Raw genomic sequence first — 25,330 nt, 5'->3', positions numbered from 1 at the left:
GTCTGTCATATGACTCCTTGCTGTCCCCAGTTCACCTGGCCGTGCTGCTGCTCCAGTTCCAACTGTTCTGCCTGCAGCTATGGAACCCTGACCTGTTCACCGGACGTGCTACCTGTCCCAGACCTGTTGTCCCAGACCTGCTGGAACCCTGACCTATTCACCGGACGTGCTACCTGTCCCAGACCTGCTGTTTTCAACTCTCTAGAGACAGCAGGAGCGGTAGAGATGCTCTCAAAGATCGGCTATGAAAAAGCCAACTGACACTTACTCTTGTATTACTGACTTGTTGCACCCTCGACAACTACTATGATTATTATTATTTGACAATGCTGGTAATTTATGAACATTTGAACATCTAGGCCATGTGCTGTTATAATCTCCACCTGGCACAGCCAGAAGAGGACTGGCCACCCCTCATAGCCTGGTTCCTCTCTAGGTTTCTTCCTAGGTTTTGGCCTTTCTTGGGGGTTTTTCCTAGCCACCGTGCTTCTACACCTGCATTGCTTGCTGTTTGGGGTTTTAGGCTGGGTTTCTGTACAGCACTTTGAGATATCAGCTGATGTAAGAAAGGCTATATAAATAAATTTGATTTGATGTTGATACATTTATACATGTCCCAGATGTTGTGAGGAGTGTCTTGCTTTGTGTAGTCTGTGCTCGATGTCTTTTTAGAGGTGGAGTTTTCTTTGCAAGGTATGTAAAAGCAGTTATAGCAGGTTTTTCCATTCCAAGCATTACTCCATGATGTTTCTTAATGTAAATATGTGGTCCATAAAGCCTCTCCAGATTCTGAAGCCAGCTTGTGCTTTACACAGGGTCTGTTCAAAGGTACTGTTGATCCCAATAGAAGTACAGTAACCACTTATTCAGCAGTGATTCAAAACGGAACACGCTACCTTTATAGATGACTTTAGAACAAAACAGTGTCCCTCTTTAAAATGCAGTGCATAGTAAAATATAATTTGTGGTTGAATCAGAGCTAGGGGGTTGAAGTTTAAAGGTTGTGCAACATCAAAACCATGTTGTCCAGGTTATTAAGTCCTATTTGGTAAAGGCCAGTTGAAAGTAGGCTCAGCAAAGTATTCTATTGAAAAAACTGATCACACAGACATTTAGTCTGCAGGCTTGGGTAAACTGCTTTAACCTCAAACATCTAAGAAAATTTAACATGAAGAAAATAATAAAACGAATCCACTAAAAGCGTGATTGACTGTAAAGTGTAGCATTGCAGGTCTTTGTGTATTATAAATAGTGATCAGCATTGTTAATCTAGGAGTTCCAGTGTCTAGTCGCTTGTAGGCCTACAACACCCCTATAGTATAGGATTCATCAAGGCTTTTAAACACAAAGAGTGTATAGTTCAGTTGTTTGTTAATGAATCAAACATACTACCATGTCATTTAAATCAACCCCGGAGCCCTTAAAAGCCATTCAATTTGACTCTGGCCTAAATATACTTATATGGATATTTCTCCCTTTTTTTGTTGATACAGCAACAATGAAAGAAACAGTCCTGGGCCAATTCTGCAAGACAATCATCGGATGCAAGGCCTGCGTGGAGCAATGGCTCTTCCCATCTAACCAGTGCTTAAAATGTAGGGGGCTTTTATACACAGACACATTGATTAATGTAGTTGGGCTCCAGGAAGCCTTGGAGCATCTCAAAAATGTATCTGACTAAAAGGGTGTCGTTTTTTTTAACATGGAACTATGTTTGTCTGTACGTTATTCCATATGTAAATTAGTCACAGGCGATATCTCTGACAAGGCAAACTGAACATTCTTCCGCATCTCTATGTTCGCTACATACTTCAGTCTGACACCATGCCCAAAGTCCGCAAATTGATTTTGTCCCCCCACACCAAACGCGATCACGACATGCAGGTTGAAGTATCAAAACAAACTCTGAACCAATTATATTAATTTGGGGACAGGTCAAAAAGCATTAAACATTTATGGCAATTTAGCTAGCTAGCTTGCAGTTGCTAGTTAATGTGTCATATTTAGCTAGCTAGCTTGCTGTTGCTAGTTAATTTGTCTTGGGATATAAACATTGACTTGTTATTTTTCTTGAAATGCACAAGGTCCTCTACTCCGACCATTAATCCACACATAAAATGGTAAACCGAATCGTTTCTAGTCATCTCTCCTCCTTCCAGGCTTCTTTTTCTTTTTCGGACTTTATATGGCGATTGGCAACTTACTTTCTTAATAAGGTGCATTACCACAACCGACCTCAGTTCATCTTTCAATCACCCACGTGGGTATATGCTTCTAATAACCAATGAGGAGATGGCACGTGGGTATATGTTCCTAAAAACCAATGAGAAGATGGCACGTGGGTATATGCTTCTAAAAACCAATGAGGAGATGGCACGTGGGTATATGCTTCTAAAAACCAATGAGAAGATGGCACGTGGGTATATGCTTCTAAAAACCAATGAGAAGAAGGCACGTGGGTATATGCTTCTAAAAACCAATGAGGAGATGGCACGTGGGTATATGCTTCTAAAAACCAATGAGGAGATGGCACGTGGGTATATGCTTCTAAAAACCAATGAGAAGATGGCACGTGGGTATATGCTTCTAAAAACCAATGAGAAGATGGCACGTGGGTATATGCTTCTAAAAACCAATGAGGAGATGGGAGAGGCAAGACTTGCAGTGCGTTCTGCATCACAAATAGAACCTCTATTTTAGCGCCTGGCAATGCAGATGCTCGTTGGGACGCGCAAGCAGTGTGGGTGCAATGATAGCATGTATGTGTACATTTATTTTGCAACGCTCGCTCACGTGACGTGACCGGTGTGGTCAGCATGTGAGACTGCCATCGTTGAAGTCGATTGTGGTGACGTCAAAATGAGGGATGTTGTACAACAACAAAAAATCGGCAATTGTTTGTTTTCTTGATATTTAAAATGTTTGTTTATGTTAAATTTGTTTATAGGTTGTTATATGTTTATGTTACACAATAAAACTATTTTCTGGTTTTTAAATGCATTGCGTTATGTAAGTTCAATCTTTTTCAGCTGTCAGTGATGCGAAAGACACATTTAGGTTAAATGCATTATGTTGTGCAACTGACTAGGTATCCCCTTTCCCCCTTTCCTTCTTCTGATTTAATTCATTTATATGTGTTGGGAGTATACATGACAATATCCGTAGGAAAACAGGGCAGCAAAGTTATCCAAACAATAGCATTACGTTCATTTATAACTTTTTTCTTACAAATGTATGGGGTGAACAGAAGCAAAGTAGCAGTTATAAATCAAATAAAGCATGGAAAATATACAAGACAAGAAAAATATATTTTATTTTCTTCACACCAACTGACAGAACTGTAACTCTTGCAATTACCATATCAACAGAGTTGATTTGAATTTGTTTCAGTGCAGCTCATACCAACAAAACCAGTAGACAGTGAAATAAAAAAATCCATTCAAGCGTTCATATTTTATCTTGAGTGCTAACCAGAAGAGTTTTGTCCTCAAAGTGCCCATGAGAGGAAGGTACAACAATATTGAGACTCAGCCACTGTGAGTGTCCTCAAGGTGAGGAGGTGTTGAAGGTACCCCCCGGGGGGTCGGCGGGAGGCAAAGGGGGAGTAGTCCTCATGGGCGAACATGAAGACGTCGCTCGTAACAGGAGGTGCAAGAAGTCGTATATCATGGCGCGGAGCTCCATGGTAGGCTATTTGTGATATGCAATTGTTGTCATGTGCTGTTTGCATCAGGGGCGTAGACATGGATGGGCCTGGCCCTAACAGGCCTTCCCAATCAGATTCATGTGGTTTAAGCATTGTTGTGGACTTACACCATCCCATTTTTGAGAGTGAAAATCTGAAAAACCTATATATATATATAAATATTTTTCACACAAGCCTTCCCTGAGGACCTAAGCCTTTCCTTAGCTGGGCAGGCCGTTTGGGAACTTTTGGGGAAAAAATGTGTATACCCACTACACCACTGCATAGGGCCGATGGAAAGACAGCAGTCATACACAGCATGATGTTAAAGGATAAGTAGTCCATTCACTCGGACATGATAAGCCACTGGGTCCCAATCATAAGAACACAAAAACACAACCATTAAGCATTTCCCAATCTAAATGTACAGCTATTACTTCCCATTGAAATAAAGACATTTCATGTTTAGCATACAAAGTAACCGGTGACCTAATGTTTAATGTGGAACTGACAGTGTTTTAACTACTATGCAGATATGAAACAAACAGACAATCATAACATCAGTAAAAAATACCAAATTCCCAGTTCATGCTACAAAACCAACTTCATAAGAGGTTTTAATAGGTTCTATTTGACTCAACATTCCATGATGTACACTAAGGCATTGTTGGTAGAATAGATGGATGCAGTTCAATGCATGATTTATATAATTCACCAATACATTTCTTGATAGTCCAAACTGTTTCAGCTTCAATGACTCAATATTCTGGACAAAAAAGTAGGAATTTAACTAAGGCTGGGAATTTCAATACAATCAAACTAGCAAAGGCAGTGATCACAAGTCAGTCATAACGTGGCTAATAGGCTAAGGTATCCATTTACGTAGCAGGCTAAAAACACAGAGCCTCACATTAGCTAGCTAGCTAGCTTCTTCCAGGATGTCATGCCATTGGAGGAGTGGGTGAGTGACTTTTTTCCCTTCATATCGTTCTTTGGTGGCTATACACAGCTAAACATGCAGGTGTCCTTTGGTTAGCTAGGAAGAACTTGCACGACTGTTAACCAGTTAGCATATCTCTTGCATTCGCAAATTCACTCTGGCTATCTACTCCGATTTCAGAGCACTCTCGCCTGAGTCTGCCAGGGTGCAGAACTGAGGAATTTATGAACGTGCAACACCCGCTGAATATGACCGGTGTCAGTAAACACAGGCAAAAAAAGGAATAGGTAGTCAAGAACGCTCTAGATAACCAGCTTTGCTATGGTGAGGAAAATGGTCAGAGTGAGGTGTTCTCTCGTTTGTGTCTGGAAGTAGCTAGCAAGGCAAGCTGCAGAAGGACGAGGAGGCTACAATTCCCCATCGTTTATCAGTGCAATTTTTACTGCCAACTAGCTGAAAAAGTTTGAGAGGGTTTATCTAATGTTCCTTTGTTAGATTTAAGCTCATATTGCTCTGGCTAGCATTATTTGCTGTTGTTGATGTGCATAACTGATGGAGAGAGAGACAACCTTTTCATGGTTGTTTGATCAATAGGACTGTAAAGTTCCCAAATGTAAGAGGACTCCCGTGGTATTTACATATTTGCAGAAATCCATCCAGGTGTATTTTGTGGCTTTTGGCGAATGCGTTCTAATGATCTAAAGTCGCGCTGTTGCTACTGACTGTAAACACACAGTCCAGTTCAAAGTGAATGATGACAGGCCCGTGTGACAAATAGCATGTTTCTATGAAGGCCTACTGTTGCTCTGATTGGCTATAGCGCACCGGACCTGGACAAAACAGTTTTTATTTTATTTACTGCAGTGTTTATTAATTGTCCAAATGCATGGCCGCTTTCTCTCTATATATTGCTCCAGAATTTTTCACAAATTCCTTAGTGTAACCGATGTGAAATGGCTAGTTAGTTAGCGGTGGTGCGCACTAATAGCGTTTCAATCGGTGACGTCACTCGCTCTGCGACCTTAAGCAGTTGTTCCCCTTGCTCTGTCAGGGCCGCGGCTTTTGTGGCGCGATGGGTAACGATGCTTCGTGGGGTGGTGTCAGTTGTTGATGTGTGCATAGGGTCCCTGGTTCGGGCGGGGAGAGGGACGGAAGTTTTACAGTTACATTTAGTATAAGTGATTCCCAAACCTAAGAATTTATGAAAACGTCAAAATTGCAGAGCTCCTATTTAAATTGAAAGCAATGGTAAGTTTTGTAATTAACTTACCATATGTATATCCTTACATCCTGGAAGTAGTCTATAGATGAACCTTTTTTTCTCTGTTGCAGATCCAACCGGAAGAGGAATAGATCGTCTGCGGCAGAATTGTACCTTTGCTATAGACACGGAATGACTGTTTAATAGGCTATGCTGTACTTGGCAGCTTATTGTTTCTTTATCAGTTTCTGAATTTTATTGAGGCCATAACACGTGCCATGAAAGGGGCACCTGGCACATGCATAAGACTGTTTGCTGTTTTATGATTTCACAGCGATACAATATCACACCCGTCTAGGTAGGCAATTATATTGCTTGCCTATAAATTGTAACAATGTCAGACTGATGTCAGACAGATCCAACCGGAAGAGGAATAGATGGCCTGCGGCAGAATTTTTGGGCCCAATAATCTGATATTATTATGCTGTAAACCGTCATCCTGGAACATGCCATAACTAGGACACTTTATATTCCCCTTTTTTCCGGAATCGTCATAATAATTAGGGGAAAAAAACATGTAAAGTACAATAAAAAAAGCATTTGGACAAAAATATATAATTTGTCCAATTTGTGTTATTTTGCCATACATTTTAATGTAAAATATATTTCTTACACATGTATTTAAATGCATTTAATAATTATTCTAACATAAATTCTACCCTGCATTTCAAAATGTGTTTGAAATGTATTCTTAAAGATACCCTATGCAGAAAACGCTTCGCCGTTTCCTGGTTGCAAAAATTCGAATAGTTCCCCTAATTTCAGTTTATGTGACAAAACAAGCAAGTATTGTGCAGAGAATCATTGTACCATTTCAACCGCTGTGAAATATATTTTCCAGAACCCAAAATATTGCATTTTCAGCTGTTTGAAGCTGGTGTAGATAAAGTTAGATGCAAAAATGAAACTTTAGAATGGGAAGCATGGAAAGAGCACACAGAACAGATCTAATGCTTCTTAGACTTGTTTTCAATGAGAATGACAGATCTATAACACACATTTAATTTCTTTGGAGCTTTAAAATGTATAAAAATACATTTTCATATACATTTATGAATACATTTTCAGATACATTTCAAATACATCTTGCAATATATGCCAAAATGTATTACCTATATAGTACCAGTCAAAAGTTTGGGACACACCTACTCCTTCAAGGGTTTTTCTTTATTTTTACTATTTTCTACGTTGTAGTGAAGACATCAAAACAATGAAATAACACACATGGAATCATGTAGTAACCAAAAAAAGTGTTAAACAAATCAAAATATATTTTAGATATTAGATTCTTCAAAGTGGCAACCCTTTGCCTTGATGACAGCTTTGCACACTCTTGGCATTCTCTCAACCAGCTTCAACAGTCTTTAAGGAGTTCCTACATATGCTGAGCACTTGTTGGCTGCTTTTCCTTCACTCTGCGGTCCAACTCATCCTAAACCATCTCAATTGGGTTGAGGCCAGGTCATCTGATGCAGCATTCCATCACTCTCCTTGGTCAAATAGCCCTTACACAGCCTGGAGGTGTGTTTTGGGTTATTGTCCTGTTGAAAAACAAATAATAGTCCCACTGAGCGCAAATCAAATCAAAGTTTATTTGTCACATGCGCTGAATACAACAGGTATTCCTTCCAGTGAAATGCTTACTTACAGGCTCTAACCAAATGTGCAAAAAAGGTATTAGGTGAAAAATAGGTAGGTAAAAAAATAAAATAAAAGTAAAAAGACAGGCTATATACAGTAGCGAGGCTATAGAAGTAGCGAGGCTACATACAGACACCGGTTAGTCAGGCTGATTGAGGTCGTATGTACATGTAGATATGGTTAAAGTGACTATGCATATATGATGAACAGAGAGTAGCAGTAGCGTAAAAGCGGGGTTGGCGGGTGGTGGGTGGGACACAATGCAGATAGCCCGGTTAGCCAATGTGCGGGAGCACTGGTTGGTCGGCTCAATTGAGGTAGTATGTACATGAATGTATAGTTAAAGTGACTGCATATATGATAAAAAGAGAGTAGCAGCAGCGTAAAAAAGAGGGGTTGGGTGGGGCACACAATGCAATAGTCCGGGTAGCCATTTGATTAACTGTTCAGGAGTCTTATGGCTTGGGGGTAAAAACTGTTGAGAAGCCTTTTTGTCCTAGACTTGGCACTCCGGTACCGCTTGCCATGCGGTAGTAGAGAGAACAGTCTATGACTGGGGTGGCTGGGGTCTTTGACAATTTTTAGGGCCTTCCTCTGACACCGCCTGGTGTAGAGGTCCTGGATGGCAGGCAGCTTAGCCCCAGTGATGTACTGGGCAGTACACACTACCCTCTGTAGTGCCTTGCGGTCAGAGGCCGAGCAATTGCCGTACCAGGCAGTGATGCAACCAGTCACAATGCTCTCGATGGTGCAGCTGTAGAACCTTTTGAGGATCTCAGGACCCATGCCAAATCTTTTTAGTTTCCTGAGGGGGAAAAGGCTTTGTCGTGCCCTTTTCACAACTGTCTTGGTGTGTTTGGACCATTATAGTTTGTTGTTGATGTGGACACCAAGGAACTTGAAGATGTCAACCTGCTCCACTACAGCCCCGTCGATGAGAATGGGGGCGTGCTCGGTCCTCCTTTTCCTGTAGTCTTGGTTACGTTGAGGGATAGGTTGTTATTCTGGCACCCCCGGCCAGGTCTCTGACTTCCTCCCTATAGGCTGTCTCGTCATTGTCGCAAACCAGATAGGATGGCGTATCGCTGCAGAAGGCTGTGGTAGCCATGCTGGTTAAGCGTGCCTTGAATTCTAAATAAATCACAGACAGTGTCACCAGCAAAGCACCCCCACACATCACACCTCCTCCACGCTTCACGGTGGGAACCACACATGCGGAGATCATCCGTTCACCTACTCTGCGTCTCACAAAGACACTGCGGTTGGAGCCAAAAATCTCAAATTTGGACTCATCAGACCAAAGGACAGATTTCCACTGGTCTAATGTCCACTGCTTGTGTTTCTTGGCCCAAGCAAGTCTCTTCTTCTTATTGGTGTCCTTTAGTAGTGGTTTCTTTTCAGCAATTCGACCATGAAGGCCTGAATAACGCAGTCTCCTCTGAACAGTTGATGTTGGGATGTGTCTGTTACTTGAACTCCGTGAAGCATTTATTTGGGCTGCAATCTGAGGTGCAGTTAACTAACTCTAATGAACTTATCCAGCAGAGGTAACTCTGGGTCTTCCTTTCCTGTGGCAGTCCTCATGAGAGCCAGTTTCATCATAGCGCTTGATGGTTTTTGCAACTGCACTTGAAGAAACTTTCAAAGTTCTTAAAATTTTCCAGATTGACTGACCTTCTTGTCTTAAAGCAATGACGTACTGTAATTTCTCTTTGCTTATTTGAGCTTTTCTTGCCATAATATGGACTTGGCCTTTTACTATCTTCTGTATACAACCACTACCTTGTCACAACACAACTGATTGGCTCAAGCGCATTATGAAGGAAAGAAATTCCACAAATTAACTTTTAACAAGGCACACCTATTAATTGAAATGCATGCCAATAAAGCCCCTTGAAGTTGAATTGTCTCATGAAGCTGGTTGAGAGAATGCCAAGAGTGTGCAAAGCTGTCATCAAAGCAATGGGTGGATACGTCGAAGAATCTCAAATATAAAATATATTTTCATTTGTTTAACACTTTCTTGGTTACTACATGATTACATATGCTATTTCATAGTTTGAATGTCTTCACTATTATTCTACAATGTAGAAAATAGTGAAAATAAAGAAAAACCTTGGAATGAGTTGGTGTGTCCAAACGTCTGACTGGAACTGTATATTTCTTTTAAATGAATGATTTGGCCAATTCCTTATACACTGCACAAAAAAATAAAGGGAACACTTAAACAACACAATGTAACTCCAAGTCAATCACACTTCTGTGAAATCAAACTGTCCACTTAGGAAGCAACACGGATTGACAATACATTTCACATGCTGTTGTGCAAATGGAATAAACAACAGGTGGAAATTATAGGCAATTAGCAAGACACCCCCAATAAAGGAGTGGTTCTGCAGGTGGGGACCACAGACCACTTCTCAGTTCCTATGCTTCCTGGCTGATGTTTTGGTCACTTTTGAATGCTGGCGGTGCTTTCGGAGTCTACAACCCACACAAGTGGCTCAGGTAGTGCAGCTCATCCAGGATGGCACATCAATGCGAGCTGTGGCAAGAAGGTTTGCTGTGTCTGTCAGCGTAGTGTCCAGAGCATGGAGGCGCTACCAGGAGACAGGCCAGTACATCAGGAGACGTGGAGGAGGCCGTAGGAGGGCAACAACCCAGCAGCAGGACCGCTACCTCCGTCTTTGTGCAAGGAGGAGCAGGAGAAGCACTGCCAGAGCCCTGCAAAATGACCTCCAGCAGGCCACAAATGTGCATGTGTCTGCTCAAACGGTCAGAAACAGACTCCATGAGGGTGGTATGAGGGTCCGACGTCCACGGGTGGGGGTTGTGCTTACAGCCCAACACCGTGCAGGACGTTTGGCATTTGCCAGAGAACACCAACATTGGCAAATTCTCCACTGGCGCCCTGTGCTCTTCACAGATGAAAGCAAGTTCACACTGAGCACGTGACAGATGTGACAGAGTCTGGAGACGCCGTGGAGAACGTTCTGCTGCCTGCAACATCCTCCAGCATGACCGGTTTGGCGGTGGGTCAGTCATGGTGTAGGGTGGCATTTCTTTGGGGGGCCGCACAGCCCTCCATGTGCTCGCCAGAGATAGCCTGACTGCCATTAGGTACCGAGATGAGATCCTCAGACCCCTTGTGAGACCATATGCTGGTGCGGTTGGCCCTGGGTTCCTCCTAATGCAAGATAATGCTAGACCTCATGTGGCTGGAGTGTGTCAGCAGTTCCTGCAAGAGGAAGGCATTGATGCTATGGACTGGCCCGCCCGTTCCCCAGACCTGAATCCAATTGAGCACATCTGGGACATCATGTCTCGCTCCATCCACCAACGCCACGTTGCACCACAGACTGTCCAGGAGTTGGCGGATGCTTTAGTCCAGGTCTGGGAGGAGATCCCTCAGGAGACCATCCGCCACCTCATCAGGAGCATGCCCAGGCGTTGTAGGGAGGTCATACAGGCACGTGGAGGCCACACACACTACTGAGCCTCATTTTGACTTGTTTTAAGGACATTACATCAAAGTTGGATCAGCCTGTAGTGTGGTTTTCCACTTTCATTTGAGTGTAAACAGCCAGGTTCCCTGAAGTTGATGACCTCTCCTTACTGGGATCGAGGTGATTTCTGACGGAGTGTTTGTGCGCTACTGACTCTTTTCCATGTCCTTGCGTATTACACTTCTCCATGATTTGTATCCTCTGCCTAAAAAAATGGGTTTACTTTTTGACTTAATTCCAAGTGTAAAATGGCGTATCCATCCTCCACACGTTTGCCACGGCGGCGTTTACCAAGACCTCCATAATGGAGGGGAGCGGTTTGTGAAAAGGAACTGAAGTCGACATTGTGGCCGGCGAAAAGACTGACATCTTGTTATAACAATTTTCTAACCTAATCACAGACAAACAACATTTGTCTATGAGTCAGTTGATGTTGTTATAGGGTTTCTATTGTCAGAACAATAACAGTTGTGACAGAGGCTCCAACCTACTCTAAACGAAGAAGCCTTCCGCACTGCAAGACCGCGTGACAGTATTACGTCAACCACGTTTCAAAATTCTTAGCCAACGCAGTTGCTTTTTGAAAATCATTGCATATACTGCGCACGCGCCCATCCACCATGGACCACAGACATACACCACAGTCTGAAAATGGTTATTCGAATAATAATTCATCCATAGAAATGAAATTATAAGTAACAGTACATTTAGATTATTATGCATATGATATGTCTGAGGGTCTCTCAACATTTTTGAATGGAGGATACAGAGATATAGAGATGCGAGATGATTATCGCCATTTATTTCAACAAAACCTTGGATCCAAACAACATCTAAACACAATTGTTGTCAACAGATACAATATAATACTGTTCTAGTTAATTCTGTGGATTGACCTACACATAACAATATCATAATGGAACACGAAATGGTCACCTTTTTGTTTTTTTACATGTTTTCAAAGTCTAAACATTAAACCTAAAATTGGTGTGGCTAAATGTGCAAATAAATTGAAAACAACACAAAAGTTAAAACAAGCATTTACACTCCCCAGGTAACATTCCCATGCATTGACAGCTGATTAAAGGCTTCAATGTATCTCTTGTCTACAAATGAACGCATTGATTTACCATTGTTGATTTTAATAGGGTGTTTTGGAAAACAATTATGTTGATATACTGATTCGCTGTTGTCTTCGATTGTTCTTAGTACACAGTGTAATCATAATGGTAAAAATTATTTTCTCATTATGCTGCCATATTAGTTTATTTAGAATGGCAAGATGTACCCAAATACATAATACAAAATTAAATACTCTAATACCTAAATAGATAAAACTTGTAATTGTGATCCAATCAATTTCATTCAGTTTCCCATTGATTTGTATGCTTTTGGACAGTAAATGGTTAGAAATGCACTCTAATGCATGTCACATTTGTTTTAACTTTACAAAGGCCTCACATTGGAGTGGTGTTTCTTCAGGTGTAACGTGAGACTGTATTTCACTATGAAACTTTTCCCACAAAGTGTACATGCAAACGGCCGTTCTCCTGTGTGTACACTCTGGTGAGTTTTCAGATGGGCTGACTGGGTGAACCTTTTCCCGCACTGGGCACAACTGAACGGTCTTTCTCCTGTGTGAATCCGCATGTGCACCTCGAGGTTCTGAGACGTCATCAGACACTTGTGACAGAAAGGGCAAACAAAACGCTTCTCCCTGCTGTCAGCGCTCCCTTGGACCTCGCTCCATTGGGGATGGTTAGACTGTTTCTCGTACATGGCAAAACTCATCATGTCGGGTCCATCAAAAGTTGATGCTGTGTTCATTCCCTGTGTCAGTTGACAGTGATCGGGACTCATGCCTGAGATATTTTCGAGGTTTTGTTGGAGCTGAGAGAAAGTAATCTCTGGCTTAGCCTGTTTGTTCCACGTAGAGCACATGTCCATCTCTAATTCAATAGGCTGAGAGTCAATCATGTCGATATCCCTCCTATCGCTGTGAGTCCCTACTTGACTGTTAAAGGTGACAGCTGATACAGTGGGAACAAGCGGGGGCTCCGGGTGGACCACAAGCACATCAGAGTCTGTTTCTGAGGCATAGGAGCAAACCAGCTCTGCGGTCTCCATCCCATTGCCCCCTAAGTGGCCAGAGGAACCAGGCTGATTGGGGGTTTCATGCAGTGTGTATTGAGGGCCCAAGATCATCCGTTTCCCAATACTTAATCTAGATGCAGGGCGTTTGAGAGTGTGCTTCAATGTCTCTTTCCTTTGCTCACTCTGGAAGATACTGTTATCTTCATTCCTTTGCCAGTCAATCTTCTTGCTCCTGAACTGTGCTGGACTGTTCCCTTCCTTTCTTGCATTGGGGGATGTATGGGGAGCCACACCATCTCCTCCCACGGATGACACATTAACACCTGGAGGAAAATATCAAACAAAACCATTGTGTTAAAGATTAAGAACTACATAGTGTAGAACTGCATGGTGGTAGCTAACTTTCTGATTTTATGGGACACATTATACCAGTAGGAGGGGGTTATGATTACCTAATATTACCCCACTATCTGAATCTGAGAGCATAAACAACAAAATCACCCTCTCGCGCTCTCTCAAACAAAAATAAATGCAACATGCAACAATTTTTAAGATTTTACTGAGTTACAGTTCATATAAGGAAATCAGTCAAATGAACTAAATTCATTAGGCCCTAATTTATGGATTTCACGACTGGGCAGGGCGCAGCCATGGGTGGGCCTGGGAGGGCATAGGCCCACCCACTGGGGAGCCAGGCCTAGTCAATCAAAATGTGTTTTTTCCCCACAAAGGGGCTTTATTACATACAGAAATAAGCCCTCAGATGATCCTGCAGGTGAAGAAGCCAGATGTGTAACCACGCCAGCTCAGGACCTCCACGTGGTCTGCGGTTGGACCGGTTGGACGTACTGCCAAATTCTCTAAAATGACGTTGGAGGCGGCTTATTGTAGAGAAACAAACATTTCATTCTCTGGAAACAGCTCTGGTGGACATTCATGTAGTCAGCATGCCAATTGCACACTCCCTCAAAACTTGAGACATCTGTGGAATTGTATTGTGTGCACATTTTAGAGTGGCCTTTTATTGTCCCCAGCACAAGGTGTACCTGTGTAATGATCATGCTGTTTAATCAGCTTCTTGATATGCCACACCTCTCAGGTGGACAGATGATCTTGGCAAAGGAGAAATGGTCACTAACAGGGCCGTAAACAAATTTGTGCAAAAAATGAGAGAAATAAAATGAGAGAAAAGATGGCGCCGAAGAACATGGCTGACGTTTTACATACTCCCAACCAATTGTGCAATTTAGTAATTTTTTTAAAATTTTGTGTAACTTTTTTTTTTTTTTTTTACTTATTGTGTTTACATAATGTTGCTGCTACCGTCTCTTATGACCGAAAATAACTTCTGGACATCAGAAAAGCGATTACTCGCCACGGACTGGAAGAAACCTTTTCCATTAACGAGTCCGACGAGAAGGATATCCTGCTTTCACTGAAAAAGGCCCAGATCCATGCCTTTTGCGTGAAGAAAAGACACCGGAAAAGGGGACTTAAAAATCATACAATGTGATTTTCTGGATTTTTGTTTTAGATTCCGTCTCTCACAGTTGAAGTGTACCTATGATAAAAATTACAGATCTCTACATGCTTTGTAAGTAGGAAAACCTGCAAAATCGGCAGTGTATCAAATACTTGTTCTCCCCACTGTATGTATGTATGTGTATATATATATATACTGCTCAAAAAAATAAAGGGAACACTTAAACAACACATCCTAGATCTGAATGAAAGAAATAATCTTATTAAATACTTTTTTCTTTACATAGTTGAATGTGCTGACAACAAAAATCACACAAAAATAATCAATGGAAATCCAATTTATCAACCCATGGAGGTCTAGATTTGGAGTCACACTCAAAATTAAAGTGAAAAACCACACTACAGGCTGATCCAACTTTGATGTAATGTCCTTAAAACAAGTCAAAATGAGGCTCAGTAGTGTGTGTGGCCTCCACGTGCCTGTATGACCTCCCTACAACGCCTGGGCATGCTCCTGATGAGGTGGCGGATGGTCTCCTGAGGGATCTCCTCCCAGACCTGGACTAAAGCATCCTCCAACTCCTGGACAGTCTGTGGTGCAACGTGGCGTTGGTGGATGGAGCGAGACATGATGTCCCAGATGTGCTCAATTGGATTCAGGTCTGGGGAACGGGCGGGCCAGTCCATAGCATCAATGCCTTCCTCTTGCAGGAACTGCTGACACACTCCAGCCACATGAGGTCTAGCATTGTCTTGCATTAGGAGGAACCCAGGGCTAACCGCACCAACATATGGTCTCACAAGGGGTCTGAGGATCTCATCTCGGTACCTAATGGCAGTCAGGCTACCTCTGGCGAGCACATGGAGGGCTGTGCGGCCCCCCAAAGAAATGCCACCCCACACCATGACTGACCCACCACCAAACCGGTCATGCTGGAGGATGTTGCAGGCAGCAGAACGTTCTCCACGGCGTCTCCAGACTCTGTCACGTCTGTCACGTGCTCATTGTGAACCTGCTTTCATCTGTGAAGAGCACAGGGCGCCAGTGGCGAATTTGCCAATGTTGGTGTTCTCTGGCAAATGCCAAACGTCCTGCATGGTGTTGGGCTGTAAGCACAACCCCCACCTGTGGACGTCGGGCCCTCATACCACCCTCATGGAGTCTGTTTCTGACCGTTTGAGCAGACACATGCACATTTGTGGCCTGCTGGAGGTCATTTTGCAGGGCTCTGGCAGTGCTTCTCCTGCTCCTCCTTGCACAAAGGCGGAGGTAGCGGTCCTGCTGCTGGGTTGTTGCCCTCCTACGGCCTCCTCCACATCTCCTGATGTACTGGCCTGTCTCCTGGTAGCGCCTCCATGCTCTGGACACTACGCTGACAGACACAGCAAACCTTCTTGCCACAGCTCGCATTGATGTGCCATCCTGGATGAGCTGCACTACCTGAGCCACTTGTGTGGGTTGTAGACTCCGTCTCGTGCTACCACTAGAGTGAAAGCACCGCCAGCATTCAAAAGTGACCAAAACATCAGCCAGGAAGCATAGGAACTGAGAACTGGTCTGTGGTCCCCACCTACAGAACCACTCCTTTATTGGGGGTGTCTTGCTAATTGCCTATAATTTCCACCTGTTGTCTATTCCATTTGCACAACAGCATGTGACATTTATTGTCAATCAGTGTTGCTTCCTAAGTGGACAGTTTGATTTCACAGAAGTGTGATCGACTTGGAGTTACATTGTGTTGTTTAAGTGTTCCCTTTATTTTTTTGAGCAGTGTATGTCGCACCCCTACGGAAATCTACCAAGTATAATAAAAAATCCCCATCAAAATCTGTCAGTTGAAGCTAGAGATTTGTTTTGCATGGGCTGCGTCTCAATCCACCACATCAGCCGATGTCGCCCTTCCACATCTGCGGTGAATGGTGGCAGAGCTAGAGTGGTGTTTTTCAGACCATGAGACATCCCGAAAATCGGTCTTCTCATGAAAACGGCTGTAGTGTCCTAACGGTTTGGCCTTTCAATCTATTATGGAAAAGATGAGACTCTCACGAACACGATGAGGTTCTCCGTTTTGCTTTACAACCCCCACAAGCACAAAGGGACTCTTCTGAAGTCGGTAAGATTGGCCAACTTCTGACTGTAGCGTCCGAACAGTTTGGGCTACACACTGACCCCTCTATGGAAAGGTGAGTCTCTCACGAACATGTCGGTCGTTTTGCTCTAAGACGCCAACAAGCCTCACAAGACGAGTCTGAAGGTAGCAGGGTACCAGTAAAAAAATATATATGGAAGTACAGTGCATTCGGAAAGTATTCAGACCCTGTGACTTTTTACACATTTTGAAACATAGATATTTTAATTAATCCATTTTAGAATAAGACTATCTTCACACAACACCCATAATGACAAAGCAAAGAGGTTAAGATTTTTTTCAAATGTATTAAATATAAAAAAACAGAAACACCTTATTTGCATAAGTATTCAGACCCTTTGCGATGAGACTAAACTTAGCTCATCCTGTTTCCATTGATCCTCTTTGAAATGTTTCTAAAACTTGATTGGTAATTTCAATTAATTGGACTTGATATGGAAAGGCACACAACTGTCTATATAATGTCCCACAGTTGACAGTGCATGTTAGAGCAAAAACCAAGCCATGAGGTCGAAGCAATTGTCCGTAGAACTCAGAGACCGGATTGTGTCGAGGTATAGACCTGGGGAAGGGTACCAAAAAATGTCTGCAGCATTGAAGTTCCCCAGGAACACAGTGGCCTCCTCCATTCTTACATGGAAGAAGTTTGGAACCACCAAGACTCTTCCTAGAGCTGGCCGCCCAGCCAAACTGAGCAATCTGGGGAGAAGGGCCTTGGGTCAGGGAGGTGACCAAGAACCCGATGGTCACTCTGACAGAGCTTCAGAGTTCCTCTGTGGAGATGGGAGAACCTTCCAGAAGGACAACCATCTCTGAAGCACCACCAATCAGGCCTTTATGGTAGCCAGGCGGAAGCCACTCCTCAGTAAAAGGCACACGACAGCCCGCATGGAGTTTGCCAAAAGCCGCCTAATGGACTCTTAGACCATGAAAAACAAGATTCTCTGGTCTGATGAAGCCTTTGGCCTGAATGCCAAGTGTCACGTCTGGAGGAAACCTGGCACCATCCCTACAGTGAAGCATGGTGGTGGCAGCATCATGCTGTGGGAATGTTTTTTAGCAGCAGGGATTGGGAGACTAGTCAGGATGGAGGGAAAGCTGAATGGAGCAAAGTACAGAGACATCCTCGATGAAAACCTGCTCCAGAGCGCTCAGGACCTCAGGGGGCGAAGGTTGACCTTCCAACAGGACAACAACCCTAAGCACACAGCCAAGACAATGCTGGAGTGGATTCGGGACAAGACTCAATGTCCTTGAGTGGCCCAGCCAGAGCCCGGACTTGAACCTGATCGAACATCTCTGGAGAGACCTGAAAATAGCTGTGCAGCGGCGCTCCCCATCCAACCTGACAGAGCTTGAGAGGATCTGCAGAGAAGAATGGGAGAAACTCCCCAAATACAGGTGTGCCAAGGTTGTAGCGTCATACCCAAGAAGACTCAAGGCTGTAATCGCTGCCAAAGGTGCTTCAACAAAGTACTGAGTAAAGGGTCTGAATACTTATGTAAATGTGTACATCAGTTTTTCGTATTTTATACATTTGCACAAAAAAATAGGGTTTTGCTTTGTCATTGTGGGGTATTGTGTGTAGATTTTTGAGGGGGAAAAAACGAATTAATCAATTTTAGAACAAGGCTGTAATGTAACAAAATGTGGAAAAAGTCAAGGGGTCTGAATACTTTCCGAATGCACCGTATACATGGAGATAGTTTTGTGACTAAAATAAGCAGTTAACCTCTTACATCTAGACGTTCCGCTAGCGGAACACCTGCTCCAATATCCAATGATGGGCGTGGCGCGAAATACAAATTCCTCTAAAATACGAAAACTTCAATTTTTCAAACATATGACTATTTTACAGCATTTTAAAGACAAGACTCTCGTTAATCTAACCACACTGTCCGATTTCAAAAAGGCTTTACAGCGAAAGCAAAACATTAGATTATGTCAGCAGAGTACCCAGCCAGAAATAATCAGACACCCATTTTTCAAGCTAGCATATAATGTCACAAAAAACAAAACCACAGCTAAATGCAGCACTAACCTTTGATGATCTTCATCAGATGACAACCCTAGGACATTATGTTATACAATGCATGCATGTTTTGTTCAATCAAGTTCATATTTATATCAAAAAACTGCTTTTTTACATTAGCATGTGACGTTCAGAACTAGCATACCCCCCGCAAACATCCGGTGAATTTACTAAATTACTCACGATAAACGTTCACAAAAAACATAACAATTATTTTAAGAATTATAGATACAGAACTCCTCTATGCACTCGATATGTCCGATTTTAAAATAGCTTTTCGGTGAAAGCACATTTTGCAATATTCTCAGTAGATAGCCCAGCCATCACGGCTAGCCATTTAGACACCGACCAAGTTTAGCCCTGATCAAACTCCGATTTACTATTACAAAAGTTTGATTACCTTTGTTGTCTTCGTCAGAATGCACTCCCAGGACTGCTACTTCAATAACAAATGTTGGTTTGGTCCAAAATAATCCATCGTTATATCCAAATAGCGGCGTTTTGTTCGTGTGTTCCAAGACACTATCCGAAATGGTAAATCAGGGTCGCGAGCATGGGGCAATTCGTGACAAAAGATTTCTAAATATTCCATTACCGTACTTCGAAGCATGTCAACCGCTGTTTAAAATCAATTTTTATGCAATTTTTCTCGAAAAAAGCGATAATATTCCGACCGGGAATCTCCGTTTAGCTAAACAGAGGAAAGAAAACAAAGCTTTCGGTCGACGCGGGCACGAGCCTGAGTCTCACAGTACTGTAACCAGCCACTACCCAAACGCGCTACTTTGTTTCAGCCAGAGCCTGCAAAGCCACGATTCAGCATTTTGCCGCCTTCTGAGAGCCCATGTGAGCCGTAGAAAATGTCACGTAAGAGCAGAGATCCCCTGTAATGGATAGAGATAGAGACAAGGCCAAGAAATGGTCAGACAGGGTACTTCCTGTACAGAATCTTCTCAGGTTTTGGCCTGCCAAATGAGTTCTGTTATACTCACAGACACCATTCAAACAGTTTTAGAAACTTTGGAGTGTTTTCTATCCAAAGCTAATAATTATATGCATATTCTAGTTTCTGGGCAGGAGTACTAATCAGATTAAATCGGGTACGTTTTTTATCCGTCCGTGAAAATACTGCCCCCTAGCCATAACAGGTTAAATACATAGTTTCCTGATCTTTCTTATATATCTCAGATATAGGACAGACCCTTCAGAACAAACGTTCTTTAGATTTTTTGTTGTTGAGTGTCTGTTTATCCATGTATGAAGCTGTTATTCAATGCGTTTCTATGGGCTAATAGCAGTAAGGCCAAATTCAATGTTTCATCAAATACCTTTTTTTTTAAATATATTTTTTTTGATACCTAAAATTATAAATCAAATTGCTAACTGATCCTTGGTATGACCATCTTAAAACAATTCCATGTGTTAGCCTCTTCCTCTCTGGTTTTATTTAAATTATTTCCTAGGCTTTTATAGCCATATAGTCTAGTTAGACAATAACACGGAATAAATGTTTTGTGATAACTGCACTGGGATTTTAATTATGCTTGAGAATTTTTTTATTTTTATTACCTTCAGGATCCCAACTCTGTTGAAACGTTAAAACATTTAAACGTTCACACCCTTAGACCAGATGATGTGTTTCTGCGCATGAGTTTAGCTAGTCAACGATGCCATGACATCACCTACAAGTGTAATCTGGGATTTCTATTGGAGAAGCAGTTTCTGCCTACCGTAAAACTTCAATTAAACACAGTTTCAACTAGCCGCCTGTCCCTTTTAATACCCAGGCAATGGCACACATTTCAGCAAATAAAAGCCGGATCTAAATTAATTGTTTACCAGGATACAATGAATTACCATGAATTGATGACGAGGTTTAATGTTTGATTTGTTACATTGACAATAACAATTATGGCAATCATCCATTTTATTTCCAGTAAGAAACTGCTAGCCATTGGCTGCTAACAGCTGAGAACTGCTAGCTAACTGGCAAGCACAAAAACTGTCTTTCCCTTTCCACAACTTTGGGAGTACAGACCCCCAGAAACCGGCCGATCGCCCCTCTAGTGGCAAAAATAGGAAGGGACAAAAATGTACAGTCAAGGAGGAGAATAACTATTTCTGTCAAGGAAACGTTTTTTTCCCCCCTTCAGAAATAGAGGCATACTAAGACAAAAGAAATGTGACACAATGTGTAAATGATAACACATTAGCTCAGGAAATGAAGAAATTTATTAAAATGCTGGAAGTGAATGTTGGAATTAAACAATTAACTATGTAAATGAGTAAAGTTGTATGCATTAAGGAAATGCCTCTCTAATAAGCGTCTGTTGTGTTCAGTGATTTAAAGGGTTAATCTAACCCCAGAAATAAAAATCATGAAACTCCTCTGTCAATTTGATGAAAGCCTATTAAAAAAAAGCCTATAAGCCTATTTTCCCTACACATTTTCCCCACGATTTAACTTCTAAGTGGTCTGCTTGTGAAAATCAGGAAATTGTGTGCACTTGATACTCACATCGGACTTCTGCCCTAAGGATACGAAGATCGCATTGAAAAGACGGGTCCTAGACTCACAAAAGTCGCTTGGTGGTCTGAATATGTTCGGATCTGTCTGACCGCTTCAGAAGGTGGACAGGGACGCATTGTGTGCGGATTTCACCTCAGTCTGGACGCAATCAGGCTACCGAAAGCGCATACAGTGGGAGACGTCAGCAGCGCTCCTCCCACAAGTCTCCAGAAAATGTGTATTTATGGGACAGAGAAGCACCTTTTCATTATAATGTCGGAGGAAATATGTTCCTAGCGTGTGTGGAACATGTTTGCTGGCCTCATAATTGCTAGTCAGCTAGCTAATATTTAGAATATATATATATTTTTGGGGGGTTAGAGTTATACTAACCTGTTTGCAATCCCTTTGGCGTTGCTTGCAAGCTACAAAGGTCAGCTGGCTAGTTAGCTACAGTAGTTAGCTACTGCCATCAGTTGTTGTTGTGTTATCATATTTTGCCTATTCCACCGTTTGTAGAATGCATACTGGCATTTTAATATAGCGTGGGAATAGGGAATCCAGACACACTGTGGACACGGTAGACATTTAAATGTAGGTGTAGATGTATGAAGCGTTTGGAATTCTATGAACAGAACTCTATGATCAAAATACTAAAGCTGCATAAACTGTCAAGTCCATGTTGTGTTACTACCATGTTGTTGTCATGTTGTATTGCTGCCATGCTATGTTGTCGGCTTAGGTCTCTCTTTATGTAGTGTTGTGTTGTCTCTCTTGTCGTGATGTGTGTTTTGTCCTATATTTTTATTTTATTTATTTTTAATCCCAGCCCCCCCCCCATCCCCACAAGAGGCCTTTTGGTAGGCTGTCATTGTAAATAAGAATTTGTTCTTAACTGACTTGCCTAGTTAAATAAAGGTTAAATAAAATAAATGAATAGACAGGGCGGGAAAGCAACGCTGCTCTCACTCTGGGCAGATATGCCGTCAAAGCTCAGTTGCAGAGACTAACTGCAAGTTGAACTCTGTGAGATGGACTCCTAAATTGATAGTGCAATTTGTTTAGGCGATTTTACAGCTAGCTAGCTACTTCACATGCTGAAATTGACACTGGTATTATTGTGTGTAGCTATGTTTTCTAGCTAAATACCTAGCTACCCAGCCAGCCAGCCCTGGGAGAGAGAGAACATTGCATTGTGGGTTTGTAGTAGACTTGAGCTGCAACAGACTTCCCAAAATATGTTCACATTTCTACCAATCTTGTTATTACAACAAAATAAAACATTTGTTCACAAATGTTATTTAACACTGTTACTAATAGGAATTAGTGGTTTGGAGTGGATTATCCCTTTAAGCAAATAAATGCCAGTGCTATTAATTGAAGTTTTACAGCATTTTTGCTATAACTAATGAATCTGGGAAACCCAGAACTAAACTCTTGCGTAATTTCATCAGATGCCAGTCATTCTAGAACAACACCACAGATCTGCACTCTACTTACCTTCCTCATGTGTGTCACTGTCCTCGGAGTCCTCATCTTTGATAAGTACCACATCGGGTAACTGCAACAAATCATCATTTGAATGCAACAACAACAAAAAAAAGAACATCATTTACAATTCTGTATTATTGTTCAATTAGAATGTAGTGGATAAACAACACACACAGGGGTTATAGCTAGCTTCTGAAAGACTTGAATATGGAAACTGACCTCCTCTTTTTCTTCTTCAACAAAGTAGCAATCTCCAGCCGTTATTGTTATCCCATTACTTTTATGACATGTGTCCTCCTGCTGCGACAGTTTTGGATGGAGACCTTCACCTAACGGGACGGGTTCAGTAACAACACCTGGAGTCCCCGCTTTTCCGTCGATTCCTCGCGCAATTATAGACTCAATCAAATGCAGTTTCTTCTTGAGGTCCTCGTTTTCCTTGTAGCTTCTTGATATTTCTAATTGCAAAATCGCATAACCTTCATCCACGACTTCACATATGTCCGCCACCGCTGCATTGGTCAACGCCCCCATGATGGACGCTAACTGCTCGTGTAAAGCCTTGGAATTCCACACGGGTCCGGGTATTCTGCTCATTTTCAGGGCTAGTCTGTAGTTACAGTTAATCGTTTATTGACACTTGAAAATATATCATAATATTTGGGTGGTACTAAGGATTTGTAAATACCGATGTGCGAAGAGTTCGTCCATCGGGAGAACAGCTTGCTAGCCGGCTAAGCTACAAACAATAGGAAAGGGTCGAAGAGATACTTCCTGTACCCCACACTCAGTTTTCAAAATAAAAGTTTTAAATAGCAGCCTTGGTGCCTAATAATCGGCATGCTGTTCCCAGTTATTGGCCACCTTACTGTTTTGTTCAATTACAAGATATATCCGTTAAAGTTTTTTCAACAAAAAGGAAAAAAAAACACACCAACCTCATCTCCGAAGTGTTTACTTGAAATCAACTTTTAATTGCTTAACCCGGTGCGCCCTCCTGTGGACTCGTAAAAAATGGTTCTTCAACAACATATTTACAACAGTTTATTACCAAAATATAAATGAGCATAAATAATTTACATATAATCAAACTTATGTGCATTGACGAACAATGAAAACACTGTGTTGGAGTTTGTGTTGCAGAGATATACTTGGAAATATAAGGGAAGAAATACACAAGATGGGTTGAAAAAATATACAACAAACAAACATAGTTGCCCACACTTCGGTTTTGTTGGTAAACAACCAACCATATACTGCAGGTGACCACGTGTACATGTGCACAGTATTCCGGATAGTAGCTTATGTCCCGTTTAAGGTCGCATTCGGGATAAGCCATTTTCATGCACCGTTGATATCCCCCTCATGAGTATTTTTTATTTGATTTATTTCACCTTTATTTAACCAGGTAGGCCAGTTGAGAACAAGTTCTCATTTACAACTGCGACATGGCCAAGATAAAGCAAAGCAGTTCGACACATACAATAACACAGAGTTACACATTGAATAAACAAACATACAGTCAATAATACAGTAGAAAAAGTATATATGCAGTGTGTGCAAAAGAGGTAGGATAAGGGAGGTAAGGCAATAAATAGGCCATGGTGGCGAAGGAATTACAATATAGCAATTAAACACTGGAATGGATGAATAAGCAAAATATTCCTCAGTTAAGTAAATGGGTTAAATGGAATAGTAACTGAAGTATTGACACTGACACTCAACCATAACCTCTCACATGCAGCGTAACATGTGAGACAGTATTTCAACCACAAAATATGCACCCATATGTGTTTAGCCGTTTTCTCAGCTTTTGATTTCCTTAAAACGGGTCAAGCTGATGATATTTGGACATTTTGCACAGGACCAATCATTCCACTGTTTAGGAGTTATTGCGTTTTCTCCCCGGTCCCCAAACGAAACAGACAACTTTACCATTAGATTACTAATGTAAGACAGTATTACTAATGTAAGACAATATTCTGGTGAGCACTACTTTATTTAGTCTTCTGGAGCAACAAGTTATGACAGAAGAGAAGCTACATGTATCAAACTATAGTTGACAAACAAATGGCCTACCAAATGTCGGAAATTATAATATGGCCTACCAAATGTCCGAAATTATAAGGAGAAACTTGTCTAAATTAGGGGTGAAAGTAGCCAGTAGTAAATTCTAGGAAATGAATTCTAGTAGGCTAAATTATTATGGTGGATCGAATTGCGCAGGTAGCCTACTTTTTGAAGAGATTTTTGTTTGACAATCAGATGAAAACATCACCACACAACACCCGTGATATGCACAGACCGCAAAAATAACAGTAAACGGGATAAGATGTTTAAATTCAAATCAAATTTTATTGATCACATACACATGGTTAACAGATGTTAATGCGAGTGTAGCGAAATGCGGCTAGAAATTTGAGTCAGTATGTTGGCAGCAGCCACTCAATGTTAGTGATGTCTATTTAACAGTCTGATGGCTTTGAGATAGAAGCTGTTTTTCAGTCTATGTAGATATTCCATCTGGGTTCAACATGCC

General features: G+C 41.9%; 1 protein-coding gene across 1 annotated transcript; it reads right to left on the bottom strand.

Annotated features, from left to right (window-relative positions):
• Positions 1–11,807: 11,807 nt before the first annotated feature.
• LOC106568641 (zinc finger and SCAN domain-containing protein 23) lies at positions 11,808–23,587 on the bottom strand. Its single transcript, XM_014139135.2, has 3 exons — positions 23,011–23,587; positions 22,801–22,861; positions 11,808–13,450 (listed from the first exon to the last, which is right to left on the bottom strand). The coding sequence occupies exons 1-3, from the start codon at positions 23,386–23,388 to the stop codon at positions 12,480–12,482; spliced, it is 1,410 nt and encodes a 469-aa protein (XP_013994610.1). The 5' UTR covers positions 23,389–23,587; the 3' UTR covers positions 11,808–12,479.
• Positions 23,588–25,330: the final 1,743 nt, after the last annotated feature.

The sequence above is a fragment of the Salmo salar genome, chromosome ssa14 (assembly GCF_905237065.1).
Source record: "Salmo salar chromosome ssa14, Ssal_v3.1, whole genome shotgun sequence".
Taxonomy (NCBI): domain Eukaryota; kingdom Metazoa; phylum Chordata; class Actinopteri; order Salmoniformes; family Salmonidae; genus Salmo; species Salmo salar.
The sequence above is the reverse complement of the archived record's forward strand: the minus strand, read 5'-3'. Positions and strand labels throughout refer to the sequence as shown.